The 15,136-nt window shown below is 39.7% G+C and overlaps 2 protein-coding genes across 6 annotated transcripts in view; one reads left to right on the plus strand and one right to left on the minus strand.

The window, feature by feature from the left end:
- mtmr4 (myotubularin related protein 4) overlaps nt 1–5,780 on the minus strand; it is a 43,027-nt gene extending 37,247 nt beyond the window's left edge. For 4 of the 5 annotated variants that reach the window (XM_035666115.1, XM_035666112.1, XM_035666116.1 and 1 more), the window contains exons 1-2: nt 1,948–2,105; nt 890–990 (exon numbers count right to left, since the gene is read on the minus strand). In XM_035666115.1, the coding sequence (XP_035522008.1) occupies nt 890–892 (3 nt within the window). In that variant the 5' untranslated portion in view covers nt 893–990; nt 1,948–2,105. Of the gene's footprint in view, nt 1–889; nt 991–1,947; nt 2,106–5,731 lie in introns of those variants that run through there. The other variant, XM_035666113.1, reaches the window with a different exon arrangement.
- A 1,549-nt stretch (nt 5,781–7,329) lies between these two features.
- hpda (4-hydroxyphenylpyruvate dioxygenase a) lies at nt 7,330–13,649 on the plus strand. The gene is made up of 14 exons (XM_035666017.1): nt 7,330–7,471; nt 7,667–7,693; nt 7,850–7,912; nt 8,625–8,729; nt 8,845–8,887; nt 8,991–9,073; nt 10,741–10,830; nt 10,921–11,027; nt 11,156–11,233; nt 11,478–11,640; nt 11,780–11,851; nt 11,968–12,090; nt 12,180–12,296; nt 12,988–13,649. Exons 1-14 carry the CDS (start codon nt 7,469–7,471, stop codon nt 13,099–13,101), a joined length of 1,188 nt encoding a protein of 395 aa, XP_035521910.1. The 5' UTR covers nt 7,330–7,468; the 3' UTR covers nt 13,102–13,649.
- Nucleotides 13,650–15,136: the final 1,487 nt, after the last annotated feature.

Here is a 15,136-nt window from a genome sequence, read left to right on the forward strand (position 1 = left end):
AGCTTCTTCATGTGAACAGGAGGTTAATAGGGTCTACACAGAATTGTACAGGAGACACGTGGCATGGAGCTACATCAAAGACTTGTAACATCTGTTACCTGCTACACAGAACTTTTACTGATGCAGTAGCATGTTCCTAAATGAACCTAACAATGCAATAAAGTTGTTACCCTGCTAAGGAAACTACTGCTGGGGTTAGGAGAGATGCCACATTAGGATGATCTACTCAGTCACTAACTCACTCACTCAAATTGGTGTTCCATAAATCCCTTTTATTGCACACTATGACTAAATTGTTACATTATTTGTTTGCATATTTGAAAAGATTCCACCCTTCCTGTGTGTAGGCACCGTGAACAACCACTAGGAGTTGCTACTGCAGTGACAACTACATGATCCCTTATGAGATTCCCCACCCAAAAGCATGGCCAATGTGTGGTTGTTGTTGTTGTTGTTGTTGTTGTTGTTGTTGTTGTTGTTATTATTATTATTATTTCACATGCATTTAACTGAAGTTTCTGTATTTCAGCCCAATATTATAAAGTATCATATATGGAAACCTCTGTATGACAAAAAAATAAAGGAAATGTAAACAGTGTGAATTGGAAATTGGATACATGTAGAATTAACTGGGCAGCCCAAAAAGTGTGGTGAGTTGAAGAAGAAGAGTCGGAGCAGTGCATTCTGTTGTTAAACATGTTGCAACAGCCTGTGCTTGGTTTAGGCCTGTAAGTGTATTATGACGTTTCCTGCATGACAGTGAAAAGGTCCCAACTTGCCATTTTAGCTAAGAAGTTCAGAGCAGAACCAAGTTTAATAGCAAATGCAAATCTACGGCCAAGTATATATAAACATAATGGTCCCCTCCCCAATAGTGTGATTGGCTCACCATGCTGCCAGCCAGTGCTGTAGACAGTCGGTCTGGGCGCTCCACTTCAGGTCCCTCCCTCTCCTCCCGTCTACTGGGCTCTGCTGTGCCAGCGATGGCTCCTGCCAACATAAAAACACACTACCTTCAGAATGGGGTGTGAGAGTGTGTGTGTGGGCGAATGTGGAGTGTGTGAGATTGCGTAAAAGGGCTGGATTCCAGAAACCAACCTTCCTTGATCTAAAGTACAGTAAGTAGAATGAAAGCTGGTGTTAAAAAAGATCCCACTGTTGAAGATCAGCTCTCAGAAGAGCACGGTGCACTCAGAGTGATGGGTAAACTAGCTGCCTGGGAAAAGAAGCACTCTCGACAAGCGGGGTCGAGTCAGTGTAAACACACACACATCACACATGCAGTGCTTGAAATGACATTGGAAATCCCTGGAGCAGTTCACCTGACCTAAACCTGATGGGAGAAACTCTGATTTACAGGAAATGCAAACTCAACATTCCTCATCTGATTACATATCAGCAGCCAAACAGATAAGTGCAGGACAAGTAGTCAGCAGATGTGGACAAACTCCACTACACACCCAACACACCCAAAGGTGCTCCAGCTGGCACAGTGAGGTGGATATCCTGGATAAGTGACTCCTAACACATGATGTCTGAACAGTGCTGTGCATTGTTACAGTGGCTGCACACACTGTAGAGCAACACGTTTAAACTCTGACAATAAATGAAGACACTGAACACTAACTGCATGAGAAGCACCGCTCTGACACTGCACTGCCTTCTCTTCCTGTGCATAGGCAAGTCAGGAAGCTCAGTGTAAGTTTGCTATAAAGAGAGAAACACAAAAAGGCAGCTAGACAAAACATGGACATAGTGTTCATTTCCTTGTGTTTAGGAATAAATTAAACTGCAAGGACAAAAGTTGAAACACTGAAACTCACTGTCTCATGTCCGTACACTTTTTTTTTTTCAGACACACCCCCTTTTGCACACAGCTCCACAAAAGAAAAAAAAATTACTACTCTCAACTCACAACATACTATTGCCAAAGCTGACTTCTCTTACCTGTACAACGTGCTGAATGTGAAACCCTTTTGATCAAACTTTTGTCCAGCTTTTAAGTTTGAATTAAAGCTCAATGCCTTGCAAAGAAGCAGTAGTCTCCGTCTCCCAAACACATACTGGTTGTAGTCCAGTGCATGACATACCTCCCTCCCTTCCTCTCTCTCTCTGCCTCTATTGCTTACTCTTTCTCCCTCCCACTCTCTAAGTGCCAGGGTTCTCATAGTGAAACAAGACATACTACAGGGCATGGACTTTCTACATTTCACCCACCTCCGTTTATGACTCATTTTATCAAAAGGGACAGCTTACATCGCTAATCAGTCATAAATATAGAAACCACCAGCTCCATATACAATATCACACTCCTCGCAAAATGAGTTGACAACATATCAGATATACTTTACTATGCAAAGGTCACTATACAAAACTATAGAAACAGAATGTGTACTGTACATTTAATGAGGTTGAAGTTAACAAAAGTCTGATTAAAATAAATTCTCATTAACAAAGTTATACACAAATTTAGCAGTGAGCAAGAGACCAAACCTTTAAAACTGAATTAATTGGTGATTTGGCCACTTTGGGGAAGAAGAGCTTCACAGCAAGCTGACATATTATTGCCTTATAAGGTTGTGATTACTTACATGCTGACAAAAAAATACCTCAATCTTTAGCTAGCATTTCACACGCTAGTTGTTCACTTTGTTTGCACTTTGGTGCTGGGCAGCAAGTGTGCAGTGGATGTAACAGAGCCTATTGGCTGAAAACAGCTGCCTGCCTGCTTCTGCTAGAATGATGAGAGAGATGAGACTCAACCATACAGTACCTTTGTGATGTGTCAAAAGGCAAAAAGGAACAAAAGCTGGGCAGATCAACAGAGATATCAACATGCAATTCTGCATGTTAGCCAACCAATTACAGCACTTCATTATTAATCATCCATAATTCTGAAATATGTGGAAACATTTATTTCTGCTCTGGTCGAAAAGCACTGCTATTTGTTTCTGTCAAAGCAAGTATATAGTTCAGTAGATTAAACTAATGCAAGAGAGCACTGTGTCTAATAAAGAATCCAACATTCCTTCCCGTCATTCACTTTATGCAAACTAGAACACAATATATACAATGATACAGCCCATCTGTAATTATTCTGCTCTTGCACAGGCTTTGTGGAAATCAGCAGAAAGAAAACTGATTGTAGTTTAATATATATATATATATTGCATTTGAGCCTTCTCCATCACACACCAGTTTATAGGAAATGCTTTTGAAAGTAAATAACACGCCAGAGGTTGCTGCTTGCATGCTGTCATATTTACAGTTGGATATTTGGTAGTGTGTCAAGAAAACAAAGCCGAGGTTCCACATACAGAAGGGCGTGTCCTTATTCAGGTGAGGAGAGAACTGTTACTATTAATACCAGGTACCTTCCTCATTCTCAGTACCAACAGCATACTTTTTTTGAAAGCTACTTTGAGGGATACAAACATGTTTCCACAATGACTGAAAAAACACAAGCCCTGCAAATACTTTGTCTAAATAAAATACAGTATACCTTTTGGAAACATTCGATTAAATCAGGATCAAAGAATAAGTAAAAAGGAATGCAGATCTGAGCAAGTATTGAGTGCCAGCGTGCGTTACTTTGAGTACTCACTGCAGTACCTTAATGTCTATGGACACATTTAGGTCAGTCCAAAAAAAGGATTGAGTGCAACACAAAAGTCAAATTGTTCAAATTCCACACAAATGGGCTTCAACATGACTGTTGTGTTTGGGTTTTTGAGGATGGCAGTGATTTGAGGAGTGCAGAAAGTGGACTGTGAGGACTGCAATGAAGGCAAGACTGAGTGTGGACTTTAAGGGAGACAGTCTGCGGAAGAGATTGGAGGTTCAGTTTGTAACATGTAGGATCTACTGGCACAACAGGAATGTAATGTCCAGCTGTGTTTCCATTAGTGTATAATAACCTGAATATAGAAATTATGTTTTTGTTACCTTAGAATGAACATTTTAGATCTACAGATGCCGCAGATCGCCTTCCATGGAGTCTGCCATGTTGAACTGCTGTGTTTCTACAGTAGCCCAGAGTGGACAAACCAATCACTGGCTCTAGACAGGGGCGTTAGCGTTTTTACCGTGGACATTGTAGTTTCTCCTTTGCACGTGGAGGGTGAAGCGAAGGGGGTTGCAATCTGCAAATACACCACTAGATGCCACTAACTTCTCCTTTAATGTCCTCTGATGAAGACATTCGCTAGTTGCTGCATTAGTCGAAAAGCTTTAAGACTGAATGATCTTAATTCTTAATGTCCATCAGCACTTCAGAAACATCCGTCTCAGATTGAGGAGAACATATCACACATGTGGTTGTTGAGAGGTGACCTGATGGGACTGGGTCTCACTGAGATACCCTCTTATCATCAGAGGACATTTCTAAAATGGATCTGGAGGGATGAAGCCTGAAGCACATAACTACAGTCAAAGCTTTTAACAATGATCAGCTACTAATGTTTCAACTATCCATATAAATGGAGTGGACAAAATATTAGAAACACCTCTCAACATAATGTAGTGCAATTTGACACCACATTATTCTGAACATCATAATCTTCATGAAGGCAGGGTTTATTGAATGCCTGTTGTTTCACACTGCATTTGTTTTAGGCACAACTAATACACTGGTAGTGTGTATAAACATGCGTCATGAAAAATCACAACTGAAAACAAGATTCTTTATATCATGCAGTTGTATTCAATGTGTAAATCCAGTAGCTTCCACTCGCATTAAATGTGTTCACGTCTTCTCTCTATCTTAAAAAGTGTTACTGTGACGATATAACCAAACAATCCAGTGGCGATTAGAGTGAATACCAAGATGGATAAAGACAAATCTACAGAAAATGAATCAATTATTTTCATAATCAGTTCATCATTATTTGCCAAGCATCAATGCCAAAGATTTTTTGACTGTGATTAAAAAAAAAATAATAATAATAAAAGCACATTTTATAGACCAAATGATTAATAAGAAAATAGTCAGCAAGTTGCAGACATTTTAAATTTTGATGTGTGAAACTGCACACCCACTGTAGAAGAGAGTTCAGACAAATCAAGGCTAATTTATGTGCACACTGAAAGCAACAGAGATGTTATGTAACGAGGAGACATTAGAGAAGTATTTCTAATTCAGAGTTAACGACAGGGATTGTATCAAGCATTAGAGTGACATTTGAAAAGGCAGTTTCTCTTCCTCATCAGTAGATATAGAAATAAATTACCAGCCCAGTGGGAGATTCCAGGGTGGTTTCCTCTAACCATAACACACAATTGGTCTAATGTTAGCCACACATTTCCAGCATTACCGGTAAAACTGTGAGCTCCAGCAGGGAGCAGCGAATAACAGGTGCTCGGTGTGACAACACAACAGGTGTGAACGATGATGACAACAAACTGTAAAAGGGAGAAAGTTAAAGACATGCAAGGTGAAAGTGAAAGTGGACGACAGCCTCACCACAGACTGGCACTGAGCTAGGAGGCGACTAGTTTAGACAAACCGAAAGTGTGTGTGTGTGCTGTGTTTGCATACGTTAGCATCCTGCTAGCTGCCGGATAGCAACACTACTAGAGGCTGCTGTATAAAATTCGCTTATTTCCCAACAGAAAACGACCAAACGGCTCAAGGTTCACACGTCCAACGCTAGTCCGACAGAGCGAGAACACGTCACACACAATACATTATTTAGAAGTTACTTAATTTTAAAAAATAAACCGAGTTACTCACTCAGAAAGAATCAGCTGACACAACGGTGACTCAGTAGACTACACGACTTCCGCATTCTTCTGTGATGACAACAGCGTTAGCCAATAGTCAAGAAGGAAACTGAACATTCTAGACCAATGGTGCGACAGAGTTCGTGTCGGCCAATGGGGATTCACAATAGTCGAGCGAATGACTCGTACACACCCACAGAGGAGCCAATCAGATGCCCTAAAACTCCTAAAGCGCACCAATAGAAAATCACAGCGCGGCACAAACTGGATCCACACATACACGGCGCGGTACGTGCGCACAAGCACACATTGTTGTCCTAGTCATAGCCCAGAGGGGCTGCATCTTTCAAAATGGTCAAAACTGAAACGAAAAGCTTTGAAAATGAGTTAAACCGATAGCTGTCCATGATTACAGCTTCCTCTAAAATAATAGTCTTGTACATACTCTCTATTATTGTCTTTTTACTGTATTTCTTCTTGTAATATTGTTTAATTTAATTTTTTTTGTTTTATTTTCTCTTGTTTTATTTATGTTTTTCATTCTATTATTTATTAATTAATTGTTATGCACCAAGATACCAAGGCAAATTCCTTGTATGTGTCATTCTGATTCTGATATTATGTTTAATTTATAATATGTAGGCTATCTTATATACACAGTGTTACATATATTATAATAAGCAGCAGGGGAAGCAAAAGTAACACAGACACACTGACACAGTGTCATAAGTATACATACATCTGACATGCCCACGCAGTTTAGAGCACTGTAGCTGGAGCCAGACACTATTTTAGTCCATTGGCCTTGTCTGTAACAGCCTGGACCTGACCTCATACGCTCTCCGATACCAATCAACAGCCTCCCTGTGTTCGCTGCAGTCCAATGATATTTTTCCCCAGGCAAAACATGACAGACACTGCATATGTACATTTTTGCTTTCACTATCAGGCTTTTTCATTTGCCAGATAGGCTACTCTGATGATCCCAGTGTGAGTCTTTATGACAAGGAAATTAAAGGCTGTTATAATTGACTGTTAAAATATATAAAATCTTTAAGAATATTAATACAATGACGAATTATTCGGTTCAGTAGACAGTTCTGGGTTTACTGATCTTATAGGACATGATTGCTGATCTGTTTCTATTATGGCAGTTTAAATCAGGCAATATTTCGCCCTCTGGTGGCAGAAATAACAGAAACCAGAAAGGGATCTTAGTGGGACTGGTGTGGGACAGGATTATCTCTCAGTTTGTACCCTCAGCTCTACTGCCACTGTATTTCTATTTGCTCCCAGTTTAGTTCTTCATATTCTGGATGCATAACATTTGTTTTAAGCTTTAATGAGTGTCTGTTATCTTACAGATAAATGGTTCTTCACCTGAGCCTACTGCATGTTCACCTGAGAGGTATATTGAGTATCTCAGGCAAAAGATTGTAGACTAGATTGAGTGTAGTATCTCATTATCTTCCTTACACTGAGGTTAATGTGTCTATGTTTCTATGACGACTGAGGCTCTGAGGACAGATTAGACACTGGACTCAGGGGAGATGACAAAACTTGGGCCACTGTTGTTGAACTTTTTAGCTACAGTGCAGCAGGAAGCGAGGAGGCGGACAGGTGGGTGTAGATCCTAAAGGACCAATCACCATCGGTCATCAGGTCAGTACTTATCTGCACACCAACGGGCTGGACGCTGATTTAGATCTTTTTCTTCTCTGAACTGCTGCCCATCTACAATCACAGCATGGTAAGGACATGTCAGAGTCAGTTATGATGAGCCGGTGCTCTCAGTTGTGGGACATTAGATAGTTTCTCAGCTGAGTAATTAAGGAGATAATTGTGTCTTCAGTGGATAATAACCATATGAGATCTACTGACTGTAGGTTGCTCTGAGCACTTGAGGATTAAGTTATATTGATCTATGTCTTTTCTTTCCTTTTAGACAACCTACACAGATAAAGGGGAGAAGGTAAGATTTAAAAATACCTCTGATGTGTCTGTGATGTGTGGTTGAATAATAACTGAGTGGCTGAATGTTGAAAGAATACATTTATCTTTCTACAACATCAGCTAATATGAAATTTGAGTCTTGAGGCCTATGTGATTCTTCTGTTTTTCCTTTAAGCCTGCAAGAGGAAAGTTTGTCAGGTTTCATCATCTCACCTTCTGGGTCGGCAATGCCAAACAGGTCAGTATCCAAACGCGCACACACGACCAAATCAGTGTCATTTTCATGATTTCAGCACCAGTAAACTCACATCTCATTATTTTTCACATCATTTATATTAAAATCAAGATGAACTTTTCCAGATGTATTGCATTTAAAGATATAATGTCTTCATTGTACTTCTTTATGTTTTATTGCTGGGTAAATATAAGTTACTGTATTTACACAAACAGGTAGTAATTACATGACAACTTTTCCATACAGTTAAAAGTACCATGACCTGTTTAATCTGTAGCCAAAATGATTTGTTATTAATTTAAAAACAATTACAACTACAAACTTAATATCTTTGGGTTTTGGAGTATTAGTTGCTTCAGTAATACAGTTCTGGCAAAATAAATGGGCATTTTTCACAATTTTCTGACATATTGTAGACAAAATGATTAATCCATTGATAGAGAAAGGCATTAATCAATATGTAAATCGTGGTAAGCTGCAGCCCTACCACATTTATATATTTTAATAAGGTAATAACAACATTTAGAAAGTAGAAAATAGATCTGATCTATTTCCATATGAAACACCTGCTACACTAACTTCCTCAGTTCATTCTGGTTCAACACACAGCCAGGATTGTTAAGCAATCCACACTACAACATTTCTGGCAGGAGACGAACTCCCTGAGTTCATCAGATATTTCCTTCCCAGTAAAGACAGTCTGATCACTTTGCAGGCAGCCTCCTTCTACTGTGATAAGATGGGCTTCGAGGCTTTGGCCTACAAGGGTTTGGAGACTGGCAGCCGAGAAGTGGTGTCTCATGTCATCAGACAGGATAAGGTATGCAGTTAAATATCCTGTGCTGAATGAATAAACACGCATGTGCTTTAATGTACAGTATATCCAGTGATCACTGATCCTCTCAGCAAACACATCCACTCCTCTCCCCTCACAGGTCATATTTGCATTTGAATCTCCACTAAATCCTGGAAATGAAGGCAAGTTTCCTCATAAAAAAACCTGAGATTATGTTAAAGTTGAGATGCTGTGAGCATGACATAAAGTATGTCTGCATTTCAACACTGTTTTATCTTCCCTCAGAAATGGGACAACACTTGGTTAAGCACGGAGATGGAGTCAAAGACATTGCTTTCCAAGTGGAGGACTGTGACTTCATAATCAAGGTAACAATGATATACATATTGTGTAACGGTGATGCACTGATGGATTTAGTCACAGGTTGTAGTGAACTGGCCTGCAAGAAGAATCAACTGAAATTGAATTGCACTTACTGACATTTTGCAAAGCTGTTTGTTTATGTACACTGGTGGAAATAGCACATTGTAGAAATACACTGTTATAAGTAAAAGTTTAAAAGTTTGAGCATCAACACATACTTTAAAGGACCAGTGTGTAGGACTTAGTGGCATCTAGTGGTGTAGTTGCAACCTATTTGAATACAGCTCAGCCTTCCTAGTGTGTAGAAGAAACTACAATGAGCAAAAAAGGCTCTATCTAGAGCCAGTGATTGATTTGTCCGTTCTGAGCTACTGTAGAAACATGGGGGTTTAACATGGCAGAATCAGCAGAAGAGCACCCCCTTCCTCTGTAGATAAAAATGGCTCATTCTAAGGTAACAAAAAAAATTTCAGGTGATTAAACACTAATGAAAACATACCATTGAATATTATATTACATTTGTGCCAATACATATGCTACACACTGGACCTTTAAGTACCAAAGGTAAAAGCACTCATTATGGCTCAGAATGGCCCATTTCAGAATAATATCCATTATATTAATGGACTATAATTATCATCACTTTAACATTGCAGCTGGTAAAGGTGGGACTTATTTATATGACTTTATATACAACTAACTGGGTAGCTTGTGAGTTTCCCCACTGTGGCTTTATAAAGTCTTACTATGGATCATATTTTGTGTTATTAATCTGAAAAATACAGAGAAACAAATAAGTTGGTTCCACTTTATTTAGATAGTCCGCCTACAGGTGGTGTTTGTAACACATCAACAGCTCATCAGTTGAGATTATGCAGTTCAGCTAATAAGTTGTGGTTGAGTTTAGGTACATAAAACATTTTGGTTCGGGTATCTTTGTGAAATGTACATATATTCTATGGGTTATCTGTTAAACTATACAGACAAAGCATGTATTACAAATACTGATGTTACCAATCAGTGTAGTGGAGTAAACAGTACAATATAAGATGTAGTTGAGTAGATGTATACAGTGGCAGAAAATGAAAATAGTCAAGTGAAGTACAAGTACTTTCAATTTGTACTTTAGTTAAGTACTTGAGTTCTCCACCACTGCTTATAAGCAGTGTGCACGGCACAAGAATAAGTAAGAAAACAGATCTGAGTTCTACTGAATTCAGTTTCACTCACTTCACTTTGATTCAACTTTAAGCTGCAACTTTTCTCTCAAATGTTTCAACTCAAATTCACGTAATAAACCTGACATGTACATGTATTATCACTACATGCACTCAGAGGGGGTCAAATGTGTGTGCTGCACTCAGTGTGTGTTGAAATAGGGACAAACATGGTGGTGGCGCGACAGTGCAGCTTTGATGTTCAGTGACTCATTTGAACACTTTACCTCAGTCAAGGTCAGGCTGCAGGTTTGGATAAACTCTCTCTGTTGACTGTCGAGTGGCTACAAAAATACAGAATCACCACTGTCTAAGTTACATAAAGTAGTATATCACAGCATGTATAGGAAGATATTCTGCCTTCAGCCACTGGAGGGCTTCCAGGAGCCGTCTCCAAACACAAACGCTGTTGTTATTGTGCTTCCCAACTGATCCCAACACCACTCCACTGACAGACAGCTAAAGAGCGAGGAGCTGCAATTGTCAAGGAGCCCTGGGTGGAGCAGGACAACCACGGGAGGGTCAAGTATGCGGTGGTTCAAACGGTACGTAAAGAGGGACGCACATTTGAAAGCCTCATACACACATGAAACTGGAGATGAATAATAATGTTGTGTTTATGTTTTTTTCCCCAGTATGGAGATACAACACACACACTCATTGAGTACCTCAGTCCCTACAAAGGCCTTTTCCTGCCGGGCTACAAAGAGCCCCTGTTCAGGGATCCTCTGTTAGCCAAACTGTGAGTATCTCAAAATTGAACCAAAATACTTTTTTTATGCGTAATTGTGTGCAACATATTCTAAAAAAATGTCTGAACTTTCATGGAAAAGTACCCATGTGAAGTTTTTTTTCATCTTTTCTTCGTAGTCCCCCAGTAGGTTTGAACTTCATCGATCACGTTGTGGGAAACCAGCCAGATGATGAAATGGTGCCAGTTTCAGACTGGTAAGACTCCTGTCTGAGTGCACGTACAGACATGGTGGGCACAGCAGGGACACAGGGTAAAAGGACAAGTAAACATGCCTCTAATGGTAACCTTGCCTCTCTGGTAGGGTGAAATGTTTTCTGCACGTATTCACTGGCTCCAGTGCAACATTACTCCTCTATAAAATGTGGCTTATTCAATTAAGGTATAGCTTGTTCATTTAGCTTGTCATCACATTTTCTCTTTGTGTTCTCTAAATTCCAGGTATCAGAAGTGTTTGATGTTCCATCGGTTCTGGTCGATAGACGATAAGCAGATCCACACGCAGTACAGTGCACTGAGGTCCATAGTGGTGACCAACTATGATGAGACCATCAAGATGCCCATCAATGAACCTGCATCAGGGAAAAGGATATCACAAATCCAGGTGTGACTATCAGCTCATTTCATTACTACAGCAGTCTAATTTTTAGCAAATGGGGGATTGTGACATTCAAATTTGTGATAGCTCGTGGTTTACAGCCCTCCCTCAGTGCATTTTATGTCCTGTATCCCCCTCTTCACAGGAATATGTGGACTATTACGGGGGGCCAGGTGTTCAGCACATCGCCCTCAACACGTCAAACATCATTGAAGCCGTGAGTCTCCTGCTTTTCATAAACCTCACAATTTCGCCTTTGCACAGCCTCTACAAATCTACATGTAGAGGCAAGTTTGAGATTTGTCTTTCTTTCTGTTTTTGTTTTAAAAACAGATAGTGAACCTGCGCGCCCGAGGGATGGAGTTCCTCTCAGCTCCTGACACCTACTACGACAGCCTGCGGGAGAAACTCAAAACTGCCAAGATCAAGGTGAAGGAGAACCTCAACCGTTTACAGGTAAGGAGACTTGTTATTTCCGGAAAGCCTGAAATCATTTTTTTCTTGCTTGTGTTCTAAAATATAAACCATCTGTATTTCCTTTTAAGGAATTGAAAATCTTAGTTGACTATGATGACAAGGGCTACCTTCTTCAAATCTTCACCAAACCTGTGCAGGACAGACCAACCCTTTTCTTGGAGGTCATTCAGCGGAACAACCACTTTGTAAGTCCCTGAGACCAGTTACACAAACATCTGCTGTAACTGGTAGCTCTTTTAGCCAAGTATGTCTTTATGATGGGATTTGTAGGCCTGTGGTCCTGTTTGTCACCCTCACCACCTTTAAGAAGCCGAGGTAGAGCCACATGAACACCTGTTTACAGCTCCCACCCAGTGTGAGCAATATAACAGTAGCCCACTTGTAAAAGCTCAGTAAATCTATCACGGATACAGATTAAAAGGCTTCACAGCAAGGGGGATCTTTGGATTGGGTTGCACCCCTTGGCACTTCAGTTTTTAACACCTAGCGCCCATTCGTCTTGTCAGAACAGGCACATCTTGTCACTCTCCGGCATTTCACTGAGTCTATACATGTGGATACAATGCATGAAAGTGAGAGACTAAATCTCAACCACAGCAAAGAATCTGTCAGAGCAACCACCAACGCTTGATCTTTTGATTATCCATGAAAATATTTACATGATTAATGTGCGAGCCCCCGGTGAGTGTGGCTCCTTGTCAGAGTGGAGTGGATGTTTGAACCCTGTGAGAATATTTATCTGCCGTGATCCGACATCAAAGTGTTTAGCACCCTGAACGGTGTCTGAGAGAAGATCCCCAGAGCCATAACAAATGACATGGAAGAAGGCAGATCTTTGGGTAATTAGCCATCTGTGTGTGTTTGTTCTCCCTCCAGGGCTTCGGGGCAGGAAATTTTAAGTCTCTCTTTGAGGCCATTGAGAAGGACCAAGATGCCAGGGGCAACCTCAAAGTGCTGACACCCGAAGGGCAGGCCAAAGCCTTCTACTGATCCTCCGCCTGCTACTGCCAAACCACACTTCAACTGTTATATATGGCTGTACATTTCAGAGGCAATCAACAACACCCTCCACAACTACAGCACATCAAACACATGTACAGAGTGTTGAATAGCTTCATGTGACAAGCTGCAAGTGCTGTCAGATATGCTGTAAGTTGTCTGTAGATTGCATGCTGTATGGCTAAATAAAGAAACTCATGTTCTTGCGGTTGGCATGTGTGTTTGGGAAACCGGAAACTACACATTTTAAAGGAATAGTTTGGCGTTTTGGGGGTGTTAGGTGAGAAGACTGATACCACTCTCATGTTTGTGTGCCAAATATAAAGCTAGCACCAGCTCAAAATTAGCTTAGCTTAGCACAATGACATGGGGGGAAATAGCTAGCCTGCCCAATAGACTGCGCCAGGACAAGGAATATTTCAGTACATAGCTACCCCCGTAAGACCACAACCTGTAATTTTTACTCTTCAGATTTTGTTGCCTTTGGACAGAGCCAGGCTAGCGGTTTGCCCCTGCTTCCAGTCTTTGTGCTAAGCTAAGCTAGCTGTCTCCTGGCTGTAGCTTCATGTTTAGCGTAGGTGAGTGAGAGTGGTATCAATCTTCTTAAATAACTCACAACAGGAAAGTGAATAAATGTTTTTCCCAAACAGTTAAACTTTATCTTTACCATAGTATATATGTTTGAAATGTCTGAATCTCTATTACATCTTTATTCCGGAAACATATGACTCTGAGTAATATTTCAAATCAAAATGAAAGCTTTCTCATTATCTCCTATGCTACACGTCATTAATGAATCCCCACTGAAATGTATTGAACTTTTAAAACCCCATTGCCTCTTACAAGCCTTTGCATTGATTACTAGGGTTCAGTAGTGATCACATCTTTCAAGTTTTTGTAGCTCAGTAATGCATACATTTTAGATCTAATGATTAGAATAGTCCAATCTTCTCTCTCTATGCAGTTCAAATTAGCGAGCTTCTACACTACGTGACAGTGTAGATGCCTGCTTACAAAACACTTAATTATTATTTTTGTATAATTATGTTTATTGAATTTCAGGCCTTCCAGCACAGGGTTTTGGTTACAGCTGTTTCATAATTCTTTCATACAGCATATAAGATATACTTTTCATGATATTTACTACAGTGACCAAATTCTCTTTAATAGTTTGAAGAAAGCTGATTTTAAACTTTGAGTGGTAACTAACTGGTGTGCAATGTGGATGCTCCTGCAGAAAAAATTTATTCAGCACAGAGGTTTTATTTCAAAATAATTTATTTGCATATAATTGGAATGAAGACAGGTTGATACATCTGTGATGGCACTGGTCAGTTTCCATATAGAAACATTCAGTCTATACAGAAACCACTATTTCAAACCTGGACAAAATGGATAAATATATTAGTAAATAAATATATTAGTGACATGTCACTATATTGAAATGTTCTATTATATATAAAATACAACACTATTTCATTTCTGTTTTTGTTGTTCTCTTTTTGTACACAAAGTATCCAAAATATACTGACATATCCCTTAAAGTTCTGGAGGGATTTTTACTCATAGAAAAGGCAGTTTCAGCTCGGTATTCTTACAAAACATAACAAAACAAACACATAAACATACACAAAGAGAAAGATCTTGAACAGGATGAAATCACATCAGATGCCCTGCAGCATCACTAAATGCTATTTTTCATGTGCTGATGGTTTTGGGCTTGTTTTAAATTAATACTATGAGATTTACGTTTTTTATACATCTATATATCTATATATATATATATATATATATATATATATACATATATATAAAATCTGCTCTGCTTAAGCCAAAGTGCTGCTGTAATTCAGTCATTCCAATTTCAAGTCTGTAGATGTTGGGCACGATAAAGTAACAGACGAGGAACCCCTGATACTTATCTGGAGGACGCTGCGTTGACCACATTCAAAGTGAGGTATTCAGTACAAGGGACTGCAGTCAAAAATTCTGCTGATTGTCAAATAAATATTGAGGGTTCAAATGC

Source organism: Morone saxatilis, unplaced genomic scaffold (assembly GCF_004916995.1).
Source record: "Morone saxatilis isolate NCDOM2014 unplaced genomic scaffold, NCSU_SB_2.0 Contig20, whole genome shotgun sequence".
Lineage (NCBI taxonomy): Eukaryota > Metazoa > Chordata > Actinopteri > Moronidae > Morone > Morone saxatilis.